Source organism: Vicia villosa, linkage group LG3 (assembly GCF_029867415.1).
Source record: "Vicia villosa cultivar HV-30 ecotype Madison, WI linkage group LG3, Vvil1.0, whole genome shotgun sequence".
Lineage (NCBI taxonomy): Eukaryota > Viridiplantae > Streptophyta > Magnoliopsida > Fabales > Fabaceae > Vicia > Vicia villosa.
This window is the reverse complement of record NC_081182.1, coordinates 43,355,236-43,372,946: the sequence shown is the minus strand read 5'-3', so window position 1 is coordinate 43,372,946 and position 17,711 is coordinate 43,355,236. Positions and strand designations below refer to the sequence as shown.

At 34.3% G+C, this 17,711-nt stretch overlaps 1 protein-coding gene across 1 annotated transcript; it reads left to right on the top strand.

Moving 5' to 3' along the window:
- Positions 1-2,667: 2,667 nt before the first annotated feature.
- Positions 2,668-4,255, top strand: LOC131655552 (peroxidase P7-like). The gene is made up of 4 exons (XM_058925398.1): positions 2,668-2,927; positions 3,119-3,310; positions 3,412-3,577; positions 3,656-4,255. The coding sequence occupies exons 1-4, from the start codon at positions 2,709-2,711 to the stop codon at positions 4,045-4,047; spliced, it is 969 nt and encodes a 322-aa protein (XP_058781381.1). The 5' UTR covers positions 2,668-2,708; the 3' UTR covers positions 4,048-4,255.
- Positions 4,256-17,711: the final 13,456 nt, after the last annotated feature.

Here is a 17,711-nt window from a genome sequence, read left to right as displayed (position 1 = left end):
ATTATTGCTTTATTCTTATTTAAAATTCTAGAAATCGATGTATAGGTCGCAAAGATATTTTTGTAATAGCGTAGGTTCTACTTTCCGCACCTTTACCTTCCCGTAAATTTTTTTACTGGTTATGTACCCCCCATCCTGAAGCCTTGTAATAGATAGGATTTTAATTTCTGCTTTACTTTCTGTACCTTATATTAACTGCTTAGATGAATGTCTTAGGATTGTATGGAAAGATAAAATCAACTGTTAGCTTACTAACTTCAAGATAAATATCTGAATACAACACACTTCTCACACACTCACCTTTAGGGTATCCTCTCTTGTTGCCTTCGATTATATGGCGAGGTCCCTCGAACGTAGGGATGTCTTAGCAAAGGTTGCCTCCGATTAAAATCATCATAGTCCCTTCGATATAAAGATCATAGTCCCTTCAAGTTGTCTATGATAAGATGATCTCGTCCCTCGATGACGCTACGATAAAATGATGATAGTCCCTTCAAATTGCTAAGGTATCCTTACATTTTGCCTTCTATGACCATTTGATGACCCTTCGATGTCCTTTCACATCAAATAGATAAGACTACCTACCCACAAATGGTATGGATGGTACTCTCTCTCAAGGAAAGCCTTAAGTATAGGAAAGACCCTACAAATTAGGGGTAAGTAACTCTTAAATGCTTGCTCATAACAAATCAAATCTTCAAATGTTTTTCACACCTCGTTTTTTTAAAACATCTTTCAAGATAGCACTTTGTATACATTCGCACAAGGATCATTACAAAGTTAAATTCTTTTACAAACAATTTTTCTAAACACACACTACACTTTCAAACATTTCAAACAAACAAAAGTGAGCTAAGAAATTAAGAGCCCATGGATAACCATGGATACAAAGGGTGCTTACACCTTCCTTTTGTATAACCTACCCCCCGAACTCAAAATCTTTAAAAAGGTCTTTCATGTTCTTTTTGTCTTTTCTAATTGGATAAAATAAAAGTCGGCGGCGACTCTTGCTAACCACAACATGTTTTGCGAAATAACAAAACAAAAAGCCAGTTCTTCCACCGTATTATAGATATAGAATAAATAATTTTATCACGTGGAAGAGACTTTTATCACTTTGTGTAACCTTTAAGTCACAATCATATGGGATAGGATGCTCTCCATTTTCTTTCTCCATTTCCTCTCTCCTTTACTATAGTTTTCAAATATTTTGAAGTGTATAATAAATCATTAAATCCATCTAATGTCACACTATTATATTTATATTTCTCAAACTATGGTAATTGAAGAAATGAAGATATGAGAAATGGAGAAGATCTTGATTCCACAATCAAAGCATAACAACCAAGGTCAGCAGCACACATGTATGTTTGAGGTTGAACAATTTTCCTTCTTACCCTATCGTGAATTAAATGACAACCAGAATAAATTGTAGATTTACCCTCACTAGAACCATAGTCAAGAGCCTTAACCTCCTCCTTATCTCTAGTTTATTTATAAAGAATCTCCACGTAAAACTGAATTTTCTCCACCAAATTTTTTTATTCTCTCACCTTTTAGGGTTTACACTTCATCCTCGTACTAGTCTCATAAAAAAATAACATATCTATCAATGATAAATTTTAATTCTTAAGTTTCACCTTCTATAACTTGTAACCATTCTCACTTTTAGAGACCTATGCAAAGTCATTAAAGTTTCTTCCCTCTTTTCTTATAACTTGTAACTTTTCCTACTCTCTTATTATAACTTGTAACCTTTTCCACTTTCTCGGTGAGTATTAAAAACACTACCTTAATTATTTTTAAATAAAAGGTTTTTTTTTAAATAATTTCTACGTTAATATTTTCTCTTGATAATTTAGATGGAACTGTAAACTTCTAATTGGATTCGAACTCTGGACTTCTAATTTTTAAAATTTTTGGTTTCTTTATCTCAAGCAAGTGAGCTGCAGCCATCTCCATTTCAAGTTAAAGTTTATGGAAATAAAAGATATAAAAACAAAAACATGTTGTAAAGGAATTTATCACGTTTGACCATTCCTTCTATTAAAGATATATCCAACTTGTATGGATATCACATGTAAGATATGATCTATTAAAGGGTTATTTGATGGGAACTTATTATAGAAATAGTAAGCATTTTGAAAAAATTGACACTGCTTTAATTTGCACTTCGTTATCTTTGAGTTGATCGACTCAAATCATACAACTACTAACCATATTGTTATAATCCACCATAATCATAAATTCATTACGAGAGATGTATAAAGTTATGAGAACAAAATAATTCCAAATCAATAGTATTTTTTATTTATAATAGAGCACTATTTTTTTGAAAATGATCACAAATAATTATAGGGTTTAATGGATATGCACTGACAGTTTTACACTGTCATTCAATAGAAAACAAACAATTTGCCATGTCAATAAAATTTTTTAAAGATAAAAGTATGATGGAACTGAATACATGGTTGTGATTGGTTGACAGTAAAACTATTGCATCACCTCTTTTCTCATAATTATATAGCCACATTAATTTTCCCGGCCCATGCATAAATGATTTGTCTATTTTCTTCGTGTTACACATTGACTCAGACAAACCTTGCTATTACAAAGAACCATTATAAATATGACACTAATTCTATAATTTGATAAACCACATCCCTCTCCTCAAGAACAAACAGAAACACTAGAAGAGGATATAGTTAATGGCTGCTTTAAATGGCTCTAGATTAACCATGATTGGTTTAGTTCTATTTGTTCTAATAATAGGGAGTGACAATGCAAAACTTTCTACAGATTTTTATTCGTGTTCTTGTCCCAAACTCTTTCCTACGGTGAAATCCACCATGCAATCTGCCATATCAAAGGAGGCTCGAATTGGTGCTTCCATCCTCCGTTTATTCTTTCATGATTGTTTTGTCAACGTAAGTTTTTTCATGTTGACTGAACTGCATGAACAAAATTTCGTGTGTTTTTCTCTACTCTTAATTATATGTTTTACACACTTTTTTTTATTGATATCTTACATTAAAAAATTATTATTAATTAAAGTGATATCGTTTTTCTATTGATTTTTGGAAATTTCAAACTTCATTCAATATATGGGGCATTATAGGGTTGTGATGGATCAATTCTACTCGATGACACAGCAACATTTACCGGAGAGCAACACGCGCCCCCGAACAATAACTCTGCTCGTGGATTCGAAGTAATTGACAAAATAAAGACCGCTGTAGAGAATGTGTGTCCCGGAGTTGTATCATGTGCTGATATTCTTGCCATTGCAGCTGCAGATTCCGTTGCAATTGTATGTGTAATCATATACCTATGATTTAACCTACAAAAATCTAGATACAACTCTAACCATAAACACTTGTATTCTTGGGTTGGCTTTATTTTACTTGGTAGCTTGGAGGCCCAACATGGAAGGTAAAACTTGGAAGAAGAGACGCAACGAAAGCCAGTCAATCTGCAGCAACTATCTCCATTCCGAAACCAACTTCTGACCTCAAAGTACTTGCAAACATGTTTAAGAATAACGGTCTTTCCCTCAAAGACTTAGTCGCATTATCAGGTATAGCTGCTGTGATTTAGTGAAATACATGAAATATTTTTACTTATAATTAATTTGGGGTCTTAATAAATTGACCAGGTGGTCACACTATTGGACAAGCAAGGTGCACAAGCTTTAGGATAAGAATCTACAACGAGACAAACATAGATACTTCTTTTGCTAGCACGAGACAATCAAACTGTCCAAGTACATCAGGGTCAGGGGATAATAATTTGGCTCCCCTTGATCTTCAGACCCCCATTTCTTTTGATAACAACTACTTCAAGAATCTTGTTCAAAAGAAAGGTCTTCTCCATTCAGACCAACAACTTTTCAATGGCGGGTGCGCGGATTCTATAGTGAGTGGCTATAGTACTAATCCAAAATCCTTTTCATCTGATTTTGTTGCTGCTATGATCAAGATGGGAGATATTAAACCTCTCACTGGATCAAATGGAGAGATCAGAAAGAATTGTGGAAAAATAAACTAATGTTTAAGTTTTAATTAATTAACGGTTTTACGTAATATATATATATATATATATATATATATATATATATTTTATTATATATTTTTTAGTATGAGGGATGTGTATTATCTTAGTTTTATGTAATGGTTTTATGTAATACATATAAAAATTTGTGTGTCGCACTCATGTGTGCAATAAATTGTAAAATATATTTTTATTTTCTTTATTATGAGGGTTGTGTATTATCTTAGTTTAAAATTTTTAATATGAATTTTATCTTTATTTATAAAATTGTATAAAGATAATTATTCATACAGACTACTATAAATAAGTGATTTTACAACAATGAAAAAGGGGTTTATCACGGTTTGTTGTGCAAGATAAAGAAACGTGTCATATTCCCTCATCAAGCAGGATAGTAAATGGGAAGTAAGGCTCATGTCTCTTTGCCTGAGTATGGTCATTTAGGACTATTTAATCAAGTTTAAATGTGTTTCCTTCAAATATAAAGGACATTAATTAGATATGTTGACTCTAGAGATATATAAGGACTGGGTTGACTATGCCGATGGCATATGATCACAGTCCATAAATATTTGTCTGTCGGAGTGGCATACTGTCTTGTTAAACTCGATACTTGGACAACCTTAACATTGACTAGGGACTTAGACCAGCGACCAACAAGATGATAATTTCGCGTGATGTACAAGGAAATAAATATTTGGAGTTCAGTCTTGAACATTAGTCAAGTTGTCCGAGTGATTTTCTCTTTAATTGTCTCACCCCTCTTAGCCTCATGCTTTAGGGTCTGTGTATATCCCAAAATATTACCACCTCGCATGTCACAGGTCTAAGGTCGTAGTCGATGTTAAGGTCGCCTAAGTAAGGGGTTCGGCAAGATAACATGCCACCCCGGTAGACAAGCATGTATATACTATGATCATATGAGCGTAGTCAACTGATCCACATATACCTCTGGGGTCAACGTATATAATCAATTCCCTTTATAAATACAAATAAGACATTTAAAGCCGATTAAAAAGTCCTAAATGACATGTCTCATGCAAAGATACATGAGCATTAATTTCCATATATTATCCAGCTAGACAAAGGAACATGTATCGTATTGACCAATAAGTTGGTCATAAAGGGCTTAGAAGGGAGGAAACCTTGTATATAACTAGTAATCACCGAACACAATAGGAGATTGATACACAATTATGAAATAGAAGGTCCTCATTGGCTTTTGCCGATGAGGTCAAACTTTAGCCTTGCTGGTCTTATACCATTAGAGGTATGAAATATATATATATATATATATATATATATATATATATATATATATATATATATATATATATATATATATATATATATAGGACGTATCATATGAGAATGACATTTTTATATGAGAACATGAGAATGAATCTGAATCATTGGATTCTAAAATAAATGGTAGAGATTATGTGTGAATCTTTTTTTCTCTCTCCTCCATAATTAAAATAAATTATGGAGGAGAGAGAAAAAAACAATGACACATAATCTCAACCATTTATTTTAAAATCTGACGGTTCAAATTCATTCTCACATTCTCATAAGATATGCCTTTATATATATATATATATATATATATATATATATATAAATTGTGACGAACTTATACACACATGTTTTCAAAAAGGCAATATACCGAAAGCATCTTTTTTTCAAAAATACATTGTTAACAACAAATTCAAAATGACACATACATTTACATCACACTAATCTAGGTTACAAGGAAACAATGCAAAAGAAATTAGTGTATATCATAAGAATTTTGGAAGCATCCGGCCCAACGTTAACAGATGTCGTATGTATCTTCTCGTGTGAACGGTGTCAGGTCGTTAAACACCAATAATTTGAACAAAATTTAAATTAGATTAACATAACAACATTTAACTTTCAATCTCCAACAACAATAACAACATAAACATTTTATTGGCTATCAACAGCAACAATAACTTATTAACTAACATAAATAAATTACATGCATATGAATAAAGTGATTATCTTAGTCCATGAATCCCTAATCCCTCTAGATACAATACCCAATATTTATTTCATAATATAATATCCACATGTATATATGTCTGGTTGTTTCCATGCCTAGAAATAATTTTTATATAGTGGTTAATACACACAAAGTACAAGTAATACATTAGTAAAAATTTAAAGAATGTCACGAGTACTACCACTTACGGTTAGGAAAATGAATTTTGGCTTTTTCTTTCTTATACTACGACACATAAGATTTTATTCCTCCATAGCTCTACATTTTGAAAAAAATTAGACATAAATAAAAATTATTCAAAAATAAATGTAACATTTTAGTATTACAAATAATACAACTTACGCTCTAGCATTTTGTTTCATCCTTGAATCAATATTATAGTGTAACGAGCATAACGTAATTATGCTATTTTACTTGCGATAAATAATTATTAGTTGCCAATGACCACTTCATGTACATCCAGAATAATTAATAATGGGTAAAAAATTGAATATTAAATAAGAGAAAACACAAATTTATATATACTTACGAATTAATAAAAGATCTTATGTAACTGTCTTTTTTCTCTTGAGTTAATTCATTAGGTATGTACATTTGGATATCATTTCATAAATGTTGGGTTGATGGAATATTGAATGGGTTCAATAAACCATTTAGTAAATGTATTTGTGCACAAAATTATTGCATATACCTAAATGATGTTAACACAAAAATGGACGGTAAAAGTATTTGAGAACAATGAATATAAATTGAAATTACCATAAAAGTTGTGCTAACATGCACCTTAATTGTCGCGTTAGCAAAAAAGTAAGTTTTACAATTATCGTATCCACGTAGACAAGTGGTTTTAAGATAGAGTAACAGTGATTTATTATTCTAAACAAGAAAAGGGTTTTATCTTTGTTGTAATGTGAAAAAGTAAATGACAGAAAATAAAGTGGGAGATTTTGGTATTAACAGTAAGACTGCTTTATGGGGGTAGATTTCATCATTACATATCTATCAAGTACATCAATAGGTCAATAATATGCTCAAATATTTGACGTATAGTACTACCACATGTTACCCTCATTCATATCTCCTTTTGATTCTAATGCTGTGAGATAATTGTGTTACCCAATAGAATGATATACGTTACTATTAACCAACAAAAAGCATTAAGATCCAACAATTGTAAAATAATGATATTCCATGTCGATCCTGCTACAGTACATGTGGATATTGAGCTTATACCTATGTCAAGTCTTAGTACTCAATAGGTGATTATCTTGGATCTAGCAATGTTAAACACATTTCAATGTTAGGTCATGCCATGAAAACAGGTTTAGGTTGCAAAGTTAAAACAAACATTAAGATTAAAGAGTCGCCAATATTACAACATGAGTTTACAAAGAATTACATGACTTATTTAGTACATGACTACATCTAACCCTAACAATAGAAATTTTGGCTACCATTACACATGGTTAATGCAACAATTGTCCTTTCTAGAGAAGTTGACTTCGGAACCGGGATTTTCCCTATCACCATAGTTGCGCTTCCGCCATCATACTTCCTTTCTTATCGCCTGGTTGTAGACCTGAGAAAACCTACTCCTATTATGTATTTCTCCAATCCACCGAAAACCTTTTTGCATTAAACTGAAAACTTATATTTATAGGAAAAATTCAGAGTCTCTCGCTTGGTGCACCGTTCTTGAGACTTTGACTATAAACTTTGAGTTTTTATAGGTTATGCCCATTAACCTTAATACAATCAGATCTTGATATTTTAAAGGCTTATCATCAACAAAAATGAGAGCTTTTACCTAGGCTAAGCTAATGAACTGTCTAGATATTTTCAAGGCTTATCCCAATAACCAAACATAACTTTTTCCAGCAAAGTTCCAAAAACCAAAACATAGATTGTGACTGGTTTATCTCACGAACCAAACTTAATTTCCCAAGAGTATTGCACTCTCGAGAATTAAAACAATTGTAGAACCTTATTTTGCATGTAATATACGTTTTACATGTAATATAACTTTAACCAAGGCATCACCATTTGATGATGACAATTGTAAATGTACCTATAAGATCAATCATAAACGTCAACCATATAGACAACTAGATAAGTCAAGTAAAAGCGACATAAGCAGTTAGAGATACAAACCCACAAAAATTGGTTTGATGAACTTATCTATTCAAAGAAGGCAAACAAAGTCCATTATCTAAAACCTTAAATGATCTCAAAATAGTGTTAACTTAAACGATAATATCTGGAAAAGGGTTCGTAGAAGGAGTTTAATATCCTAGGTTAGTAAGTGAGTGGCCTCTATAAAAGCGAAGGAATTTTTCGTAAAAGTATATGGCTATAAGCATACGCACACACCAAAACCTTTTTCAAATGCCTTAATGTTTACCCTTGATTCTCGTAAACAAGCGCTAGTCCTCCTAATTAAATACTTCGGTTACTCATAAGATCGACTAGATTGATCCTAGGACGTATGTGTTTAGTGTTTATGTGTTTATTTAGGTTTTCTAGACGATATATGTAAAGACAATCTTAAAGATAAAGAAATATAATTGTAAAAGGTTTGCTTTTAAAGCTAAATGGCAAAGGAAAGTAAATTGGGCAGAAATATAAAGGCTTTAAAAAGAAAGTAAAGGAAATGTAAATGGATTAGAATATAAATAAACTATTTTATAATTGTAAAAAGGGTGTTCCAAACTTATATTTCTCAGAGAGACTCGTTTCTCAATACGTTAGATACTTTAAGTATTTTTTGAGCATAGTACAATGTTGAACACATAGAAAATCTATTTACTAAGACTCCTGTATATACTAATTCGACTACAATAGCCTTCTACTCTGAAGATGACACATTTTCGTCGGCATGCGCTTTGCCTCTTGCAAGCCTCCACGCGTCCTTCTCAAGGGACATATAAGGCCAAAAACCCCGCCACTAGCCTATTTCAAAATTATATTCATCGAACTCCAAGTTTGAATGACTTAAAATATTTCTAAGTCTCAAATAAAATAATCAGCCTATTAGTGTGACTAGCTTCTCGCCAGGTAACTTGTCGAAGATATCTTCAGCCTCGTCGAAGCCAATCTTTCTTCAGAACATTCAATCCTTTGTCTCCTGAATATCTTTCTTTTTGTGAGCGTCAAATTTCCATCTAACAAACACTTAACGAAAAGAAAACATTTTCAAGAGTGTCTAAAAATTGTGCAAGATGACTTAGGAGCAGTGGAAATAGCTAGAGGAAATAATTGACCAATATAATCAACTAGGTCCTTTTGCTAATCAATTAGATCAGTTCAAACTTAAATCCCAAGCTATTCAAACAATGCCTCAATGATGTACAATGACTATATATATATATATATATATATATATATATATATATATATATATATATATATATATATATATATATATATATATATATCTTCTTTCCATTTTGGAAAACCACCAACGACTATTTTTCATAATCTAATCGATTAGACTAAAGTGCTAATCGATAAGTCAACAATAAATATTATTAAATGAGTCTTCCATTTTGGGCATTCCTCTTGCCTATAAATAGAGGTCTCATTTCTCATTTCAAATCATCCAAAAACTGAGTTTTGACACTTCCCTCTCTCTCTCTCTCTCTCTCTCTCTCTCTCTATCTATCTATCTCCCTCTCTCTCTCTCTTAAGTTTTATTTAAATTTTTCTCATAAGATGTCATAGCCAAATCCTTTTGTGAGAAAATTCCTTTGTGAATGAGGATAATGTTATATTTTTGGAAGGGTATAATTGTAAAAAATCACCAAGAAAATATCTTATGAACACCTTGGTTGAATACTATCAAAATAGGGATTATATGTGTGGTTAGAATCTAAACCCGACAAAAGCTTTGGTTGGGGATTATGTGGTCAGTTCCTTTTTAGGTTGAAGATTAGCCAATATTAAAATATTTTTTGTTTGAGATTAGCTTGGCTAAAATCTCAGAGGTTATTTGGTTATCCAGAGAATGGGTTAGAGCATTACAAAAGGTATCAGAGCATACCTCTTCCGACATGATGTGGTTTGGGGACGAACCAAGAAGAAGTTTGTGGGCATGTAAAACCTGAGGTCGGCGATGGCGGGAGTGGTCGTCGGTGCACAAGCCTTGACAATGAGAGGCTACTGGAAGCTTCTAAACAAAAATCAAACTCACATCATAAAAAGAGATATTTTGAGGTTGTGCAGGCATGTGAATCCATAGTTGAAGGAAGGCTTGTAATGATTGATTGGTACTACCTATATCAACAAAATGCATCTTCTTTTCGGTAGCCTAACAAATAAGAACTCTAAAGTTAAGCGTGCTTAACATGGAATAGTCTTTGGATGGGTGAACTTCTAGAAAGCTTCTCAGGAAGCGTGTGAGAGAGGACAAATCATACTACAAAGACTCCTATTGGTTTTTGGGGTTAGTCGGTAATCTTGAAAATAGTTTAGGGTGTTAAAATATTTTCCTTTGGAGAGATATATTTATTGCATGTTATTGAGCCTCTATTGTCTATTCTTTAATTGGTGGTAGAGATTCGGGCTTTTAGACTTCCTCCTCTTGGTGGAAAGGAATTTCTCATCCTGGCTATAAAAAGAAGACCCTTATGACTACTTTTTCGATGTCATTAATAGGAAGGTAAGTGTTAGAATAATATTTGGTTCTGCAATATATCTCTGAGTTTTAATGATAACAATGAGTATGTTTGTATGAATAATTTTGGTACTCTAATGTTTGTTGCTTTGAGTTTTTAACAAACAGGTTCTGAATCTAATGAAAGACGTGGCTAATACATCAGAAGATACCAAGTTCTGCATTTGCGCTACAAGTTCTGATGAACAGTAGAAAAACTCTTCAAAAGCCTCTGAAGTTGTCACTCTGATACGAAGTTTGAAGAAACCAATCTGAAGACTAAGTGTTGAAAGACTCTGAAGACGCGGTTCTGAAAACTCTGAAGACTTAAAGCTCTAAAGACTCATGTTTCTGAAGACAAAGGGTATTGAAGACCAAGTGCTGAAGACGTGGTTCTGAAGACTCTGAAGACTTGAAGTTCTGAAGACCCAAATGCTTATTTTCTTTCTTCCAACTCATGTTGCCAGCCTTGAAGTTCAAGAAGAATAGAAGACAATGTTATGTAGTACGAGGTACAAGGTACAAACGAATGTTTCGTTCCACTAATGTGAAAGGACGGACGTTGCGTACTATCTTGTCTCCCACTACGATCAAGCCACCAAACTTCTGGAAATTCCAGAACTTCCCTCCAACGGATATATTATATTGGCTATATAAAGGCTTGAAGACTCAGAGAAAGCTTGTAATTCACGATCATATCCATTCTTGAAAGATTGTTCATAGCTTTATTCTCTTAAGTCTAGAATCTGAAATATCGTTTACATTCAGCTTGTGTAGAAGCATTTATCTGTAAACAAACTCTTATTCAAACGGTTGTTTGATTGTTCCTCAAGAGACCGGTTGGTCGGAAGTCTTGAGAAGTTTAAGACTAGAGAGTCTTAAAGATTTTTAGTCACTTGCGGTTGCTTATGCATTGTTGTCAGTCACTTGCGGTTGCTTGTGCATTGTTGTTAGTCACCTGCAGGTAGCTTGTGCTTTGTATTGTTAGTCATGTGCGGGTAGCTTGTGCAGTGTTATTCATCGGCGGCTGCCCATACAATTGTAATCAGTTTGGTTATAGTGGATTAAGACCTTGATTGAGATAGGCGAAATCACCTTGGCGGGTGGACTAGACTAGCTTGAGGGTTTCTCAAGTGAACTAGTATAAACATACATTGTTATTTCCTTCTTGCACTTTATAGTTATTATCAAGAGTAAAGAGTCTATTGTTTGAAGAGGGGAGTTATTTTTATCAAAGTTTTGTTTGTTAAAATCCCTCAAACCCCCCTTTCTAGTGTTTTTCACACCTTCAGTAGGATCAGAGCTTCAAACGTCATAATTTGGGTTGACCCTTGGGTTGGGAGTATACCTCTTAAGGATAGGTTCCCAAAGTTTACGATCATTGATCATCCTGAGGAGTGTGGAAAGGTAGGTAGGTGGGTAGATGAGACTCTAATTTGAGACTTTAGGTGAAAGAAGCCATTCTTCATTCATGACAAATCTATTGTTATTGAATTCCTTTCGGTTATTCAAGGGAACTTTTTTTCCTTGGACAACGATAAGTGGATATGGAAAGTTACATGGGATGATACTTTCTCGGTGTCATCTGCATATCATTCTTTTTTGGCTTCTTCTAATTTTCCAAACTAACCCTCCTCCACTTGCAATGTTTCTCTCCCTTATATTTTGGATAGTTTGACGCCTTTTAAGGTAATTATTTTCTCTTGAAAGCTTCTCCTTGATAGGTTCCCTTCTAGAAATTGTTTATTCAAAAGAAAGGTGATTGTGGATCTCGGACTTATCACGTGTCTTTTTTGTGGATCTCGGACTTATCATGTAAAATAGTTTTACATTGTCAACCAATGACGATCATGAATCAGGACAAGTCAGACTGAAAATTAAAAAAAAAAACTTGTATGACATGGCAGAACGTTATATTATAATTGGATGATAGTGAAACTTTTTTACACTGTCGGTGCATAACCATTAAACTATTATTATTATTATTATTATTATTATTATTATTATTATTATTATTATTATTATTATTATTATGATTATTATTATTCCTTAAAAAAACTAACATACCTCGTTAGAATGATAAAACTAGTGAGATCGCAAATATTATTTTTATTATGATTATTTTGATTTACTAAACTTGCAAAGTAACTTATTTAAGTCTTAACAAAAATATATTATAGTTTTAGAATAATTGTTATGCACTTTTAATATAAAATATTTAATATAAAATTAAAGAAAAAAAATCATCTGTTAAAAATTTAACAGTTATAATTTCTTAAAAGTATAAAACTTCTTTACCGTCGGTTATTTAAATTTATTTTTTATAATTAATTGAGCTGTCCTTGTATTTTTTATAATTAATTAAGCTGTCCTTGTAGTATTATTCGTTAATCTGAAGTCTTTTATTCGACAAATGTTAATCTGAAGTCAGTTACGTATGACTAATATTGTTTAATTGGTTCTTGTAATCATTAATCTACGCAGTCAAATTGTTGTTACTTATAAAGTTGTAATATAAAGAGATATTTAAAAACAACAAAAAAAATTAACGAATATATTGCGATGAATTTTGGGTAAAACTATTCAAATCAAAATTAAGTCAAACCTTGTAAATATAATTTAGTAAATGATTTATAATTAATATGATATATTCCATTAATTACTTATTTATTGAACCATTTTTAAAATATTACTAATTTGATTTAAAAAATAATAAAAATATCCGGTTGCAAAGCGATACCTAGGGTGCGTTTGATTTGCAAAAGGATGTGTACTTGACAGAACAGTACTGGACATATGACTAAGTTACCGGACAACTTTTTGTATTGTATTGTGTTTGATTACTACTGCACAGGTGTTAGCTGAAGATTTCGTTTAAGAAGTTGATCTTCGAAGGTTTTAAGTTCGAAGAATGATGGTTACTGATGATCATCTTCGAAGATTTAAAAAATGGCTACTGATGGCCATGCTTCAAGAAAAAGTCTAAGTTGAAACGAAGGAGAGAAGTATCGAAGCTAACACGGAAGATATCTTTGCCAAGACTAAACCACGACACTACAGATTTTCATCTCTTCAATACTGCGATTGTTCAAACTACGATAAGGTAACTCAAAATACCTTCGAACATTCGCATTTCAAAACAACTTCAAAACAAATTCAAATACATTCAATTCAACTCTAAGGCGTACAATCCTGTGCCCGAACTACGTAGACTCTGATCCTCCATAAGGAGGTACGTAGGCACTTGGCAACAAGGCGAGTCCCCCTCTTCCAAACTCTAATCATGTTCAAATAATTAGCCTTTAACTCTTACTACTCTCTGTCACCTTTCTTTATAAACCTTGCCATAAATCTTTATCTTTGAATGTTAGCCTTTAGGAAAGGGTTGAGGGTGCCTAACACCTTCCCTCGACCTGAATATAGTATCTTACCCCGATCTCTCAACTACGTAAGGTTTCCTATTCGCCTTGGAAGAATAGGTGGCGACTCTAAAAGCTCAATTTTAAGGCAGGTTGCTACAGAAGGGACCAGCAAAAAGGAGAGATCCTGTTGTGTAAGTCTTTACAAGATCTACAGCTTCACCAAGGTTTTCGTAAAGAAATCCTAGAATCAGTTGGCTCAGGTTCAGTTTCTTGCCATCATGTAACTGATTAGCCATGCAAAGATATCTTTTCGCTACTTGTATGGACCTGGAGCAGAAAACACACCTCGAAAGCCATAATGCCAGGAAAGCAATATGTTCTACGTCAGAGACTGCAGCATTTGCCTGATCATGATATTGCTCGATGAAAGCAGTATAAGTGACTGTAGCTTCGTTGAAGTTGATGGTGTCAACATCCAAGACATTAGGAACAAAGGTTTCGCCAGTCGGTCGGAGCCCTGTGATGGCAGCTACGTCGAAAAGGGTTGGAGTAATCATTCCACATGGAAGGTGAAAGGTATTGTGAGAAGCGTCCCAGAAATGGACTGACGCTACTAACATAGTTTGGTTATACTCTAAACCAGTCTTGGACAATTGAATTAGGTCATAAATCCCTAACTCTTGCCAGAAAGAAGCCTTCTGTTTTTCCACTTTGGCTAACCAAGAATAGTACAGTTCGGGATCTTTTGCTAAAGGGAGTGACCTAAAAACCTTCACAATATTGGTTACATAATCTAACCTAATTTTCTCTAAGGCTACGGGAGGCGCAGTCGAAGCCCCTTCTGTAGGGTTAGAATCCTCTAAGATTGGATTACCTTCATCGTCTATTTTAATCTTGCTAACCAGAGGCCTAGTCTTATAATACGCAGGAAAGAATTTATTTGGTGAACTATTTTCTCCTGGTAACGGGCCCATGAAAGCATAAGTTTTTCCAGAAAGTTCAAAAGAGATGGTTACCTGAGAAGCGTAAATGGCGCGTTCCTCCGCAGTATTCGGATTTGGTATGTATTCTTGGTTCCCCATTTGCATAGGTTTCTGAAGCTTCAGAACTGGTTGGAGAGCATTTGAAGAAGACGCCATTGAAAGATGTTTGATTTGAGGAAGAAGTTTGGAGGCAACTAAGTACGGTCTTTTTTGAAAAGAGTTTGAAGGAATAGAACTGAAAGGGAAAAGAGAGGAAAAGACTAAGTATTTAAAGGTTTAACGGAAACCCTTTCAAATCTTTTGGGTAAAGACTAAAGGACACGCGGAAAGTATTGATTTAATCCAACGGCGGTCGAATAGTCACCAGCTCTATTCCTAGGATATAGGAGTATTGATCATAAAGTAAGGTCAAGACGTGGGAATGTAACTGTTGAGGAGACGTTTTTGAAAGCGACGAGACGTTTTGGAAATAGAGTCATAATTGATTATGACGTCAATTATTAGTCTCGGGACTCTAAGAAAGCAAAACGAAATCCCATCATGGCAAGAAACGCCCATTTCTCTCGTTTGTCGAAACAGGCATTTAAGTTCGAAGAATGATGGTTACTGATGACCATCTTCGAAGATTTAAAAAATGGCTACTGATGGCCATGCTTCAAGAAAAGTCTAAGTTGAAACGAAGGAGAGAAGTATCGAAGCTAACACGGAAGATATCTTTGCCAAGACTTAGACATTTCGCGGAAAATTACATAAAGTACTGAAGCTTAATGTATTTCCGTAACATTTTCGAATATAACTATATGGCCACATGTCGAAAAGGACTTGAGCGGGAAGATTTGAATTGCGAAACGGTTTATGTAACTGCACATAGACAGATGGCATCCCCAGAGTTCTCGTGGATAACGTGGCATTAGATTATTGTATGACCGTTAGGGTCAAATTTAGTATAAATAGGAGTCTTAATGATAGGATTTCGTGTGTTCATTTTGTACAAATCACTCACATATCGCTCAAGTATCAAGTGTTAAGAGAAAGAGTTCGCTGAGAAATGTACGTATGACACCACCAATTTGAATACATGTGTATTTACTTTTATCGAATATCTTTTCGTTTTCTTTACTTTCCTTGTTTAAACTTTTACTTTCGAAGTCATTTAGTTTCATGCACATTACTTTCCTGCAATTTATATTCTTGCGACTTACATTCTTGCATGTTAATTTTCTTGCAATTTACATTCTCGCAATTTACATGTTTTCTTATTACGATTTATGCGTCGAAGTTACACTAACTCATATAACCAGCGTTATCTCGAATGATTAGTCATTTGAACATAAATTTCTCGAAATCAAAACAAACAGGTATGAACCAAATCACATCAATAAACCTTTCGTTTGACCATGTCCTAGGATCAATCTAGTCGATCCTGCGAGTAACCAAATCATATTTATTATAGTTTGGAGGACTAGCGGTTGTTTACCGGAAATCACCGTAAACAAATTGGCACGCCCAGTGGGACCATGTCAAACTAAGTGTTATTAATTGATTGTTTTGTTTTGTCTAGAAATTGTCAAGACCTTGTATGAGCCTTAGGAACGGTAAATTAACCAACAGTGCAAATCCAGTTCCTAAACGAAGGTACAACAAGAAAATGGTCGTAGCGGCCAGTGCAGGGGGCGAAGAAGATCCCCCACAAGGATCAGGAACAGTAGCGCCAAACGCGACGAATGTTTCGACTTCCACTCAAGGAGCGCAGGCCATACCGGTTTCGACAAGATCTGAACCAGCGGGTAGTTCGCAAGCCATGATTGAAAATACTTCCACATCAACTGGGACTATCCCAATTTCAGTATCGACCACCGCTCCTCCGTTTGCAAGCACAAGCGAGATACCGCCCGTATCGACGAACGCTGCAAATTATTTATCTACCCCAGGACCATCATTCGCTGTAGATGGTTGGAGACAAAATATGCCATACGGGATGCCATATTCATACATGGCAGGACTACGAGGAACAGGGCCTACATACACTACAGCCAACCCAACGGCGTTTTCACCAAACATGGGTTCAGTAGGTCGAAGTGCACACAATACTGGTTTGTCGACTCAGATTCCCCCTATGACCACTAGTACTCAAGCAGCATTTCGACAAGAAATGGATGCAAGTAACCAGGATATGGTAGGACTCCTTGCTAGAGAGTTAGGAACAATCTTTAATCCAATAGCAGCAAGCATTACTAGGTCTAGCCAGGATAGCGCAGAAACATACCAAAGGTTATCATCGCAATTGGGACGAATGGCGGATTTCTTAGGAGTCCCACAAAATAGACGAAGGAATAACCAGTCAACCTACCAAGAAGAGGATCCAATTGTCGAACAAATCCGAAACATAGTACCCCCACCAAGGCCAAATCCAGTCGCACAGAATCCAGCGGTCGAATTGGGAACTCAAATCGAAACGACGAAGACTGGCAAACAAGCTATTCCCCGACAACAGCCCAGACTAGTTATGGTAGGGAGAGATGAACATCCTGACGAAGTTGTCCACAGAGTCAGGAGAAATGATTTGGCAACAGAAAATAATCTTACTGCCATGATAGAAAGAATAATGGCTAATAACGGCTTTAATACTGGATTTCGAC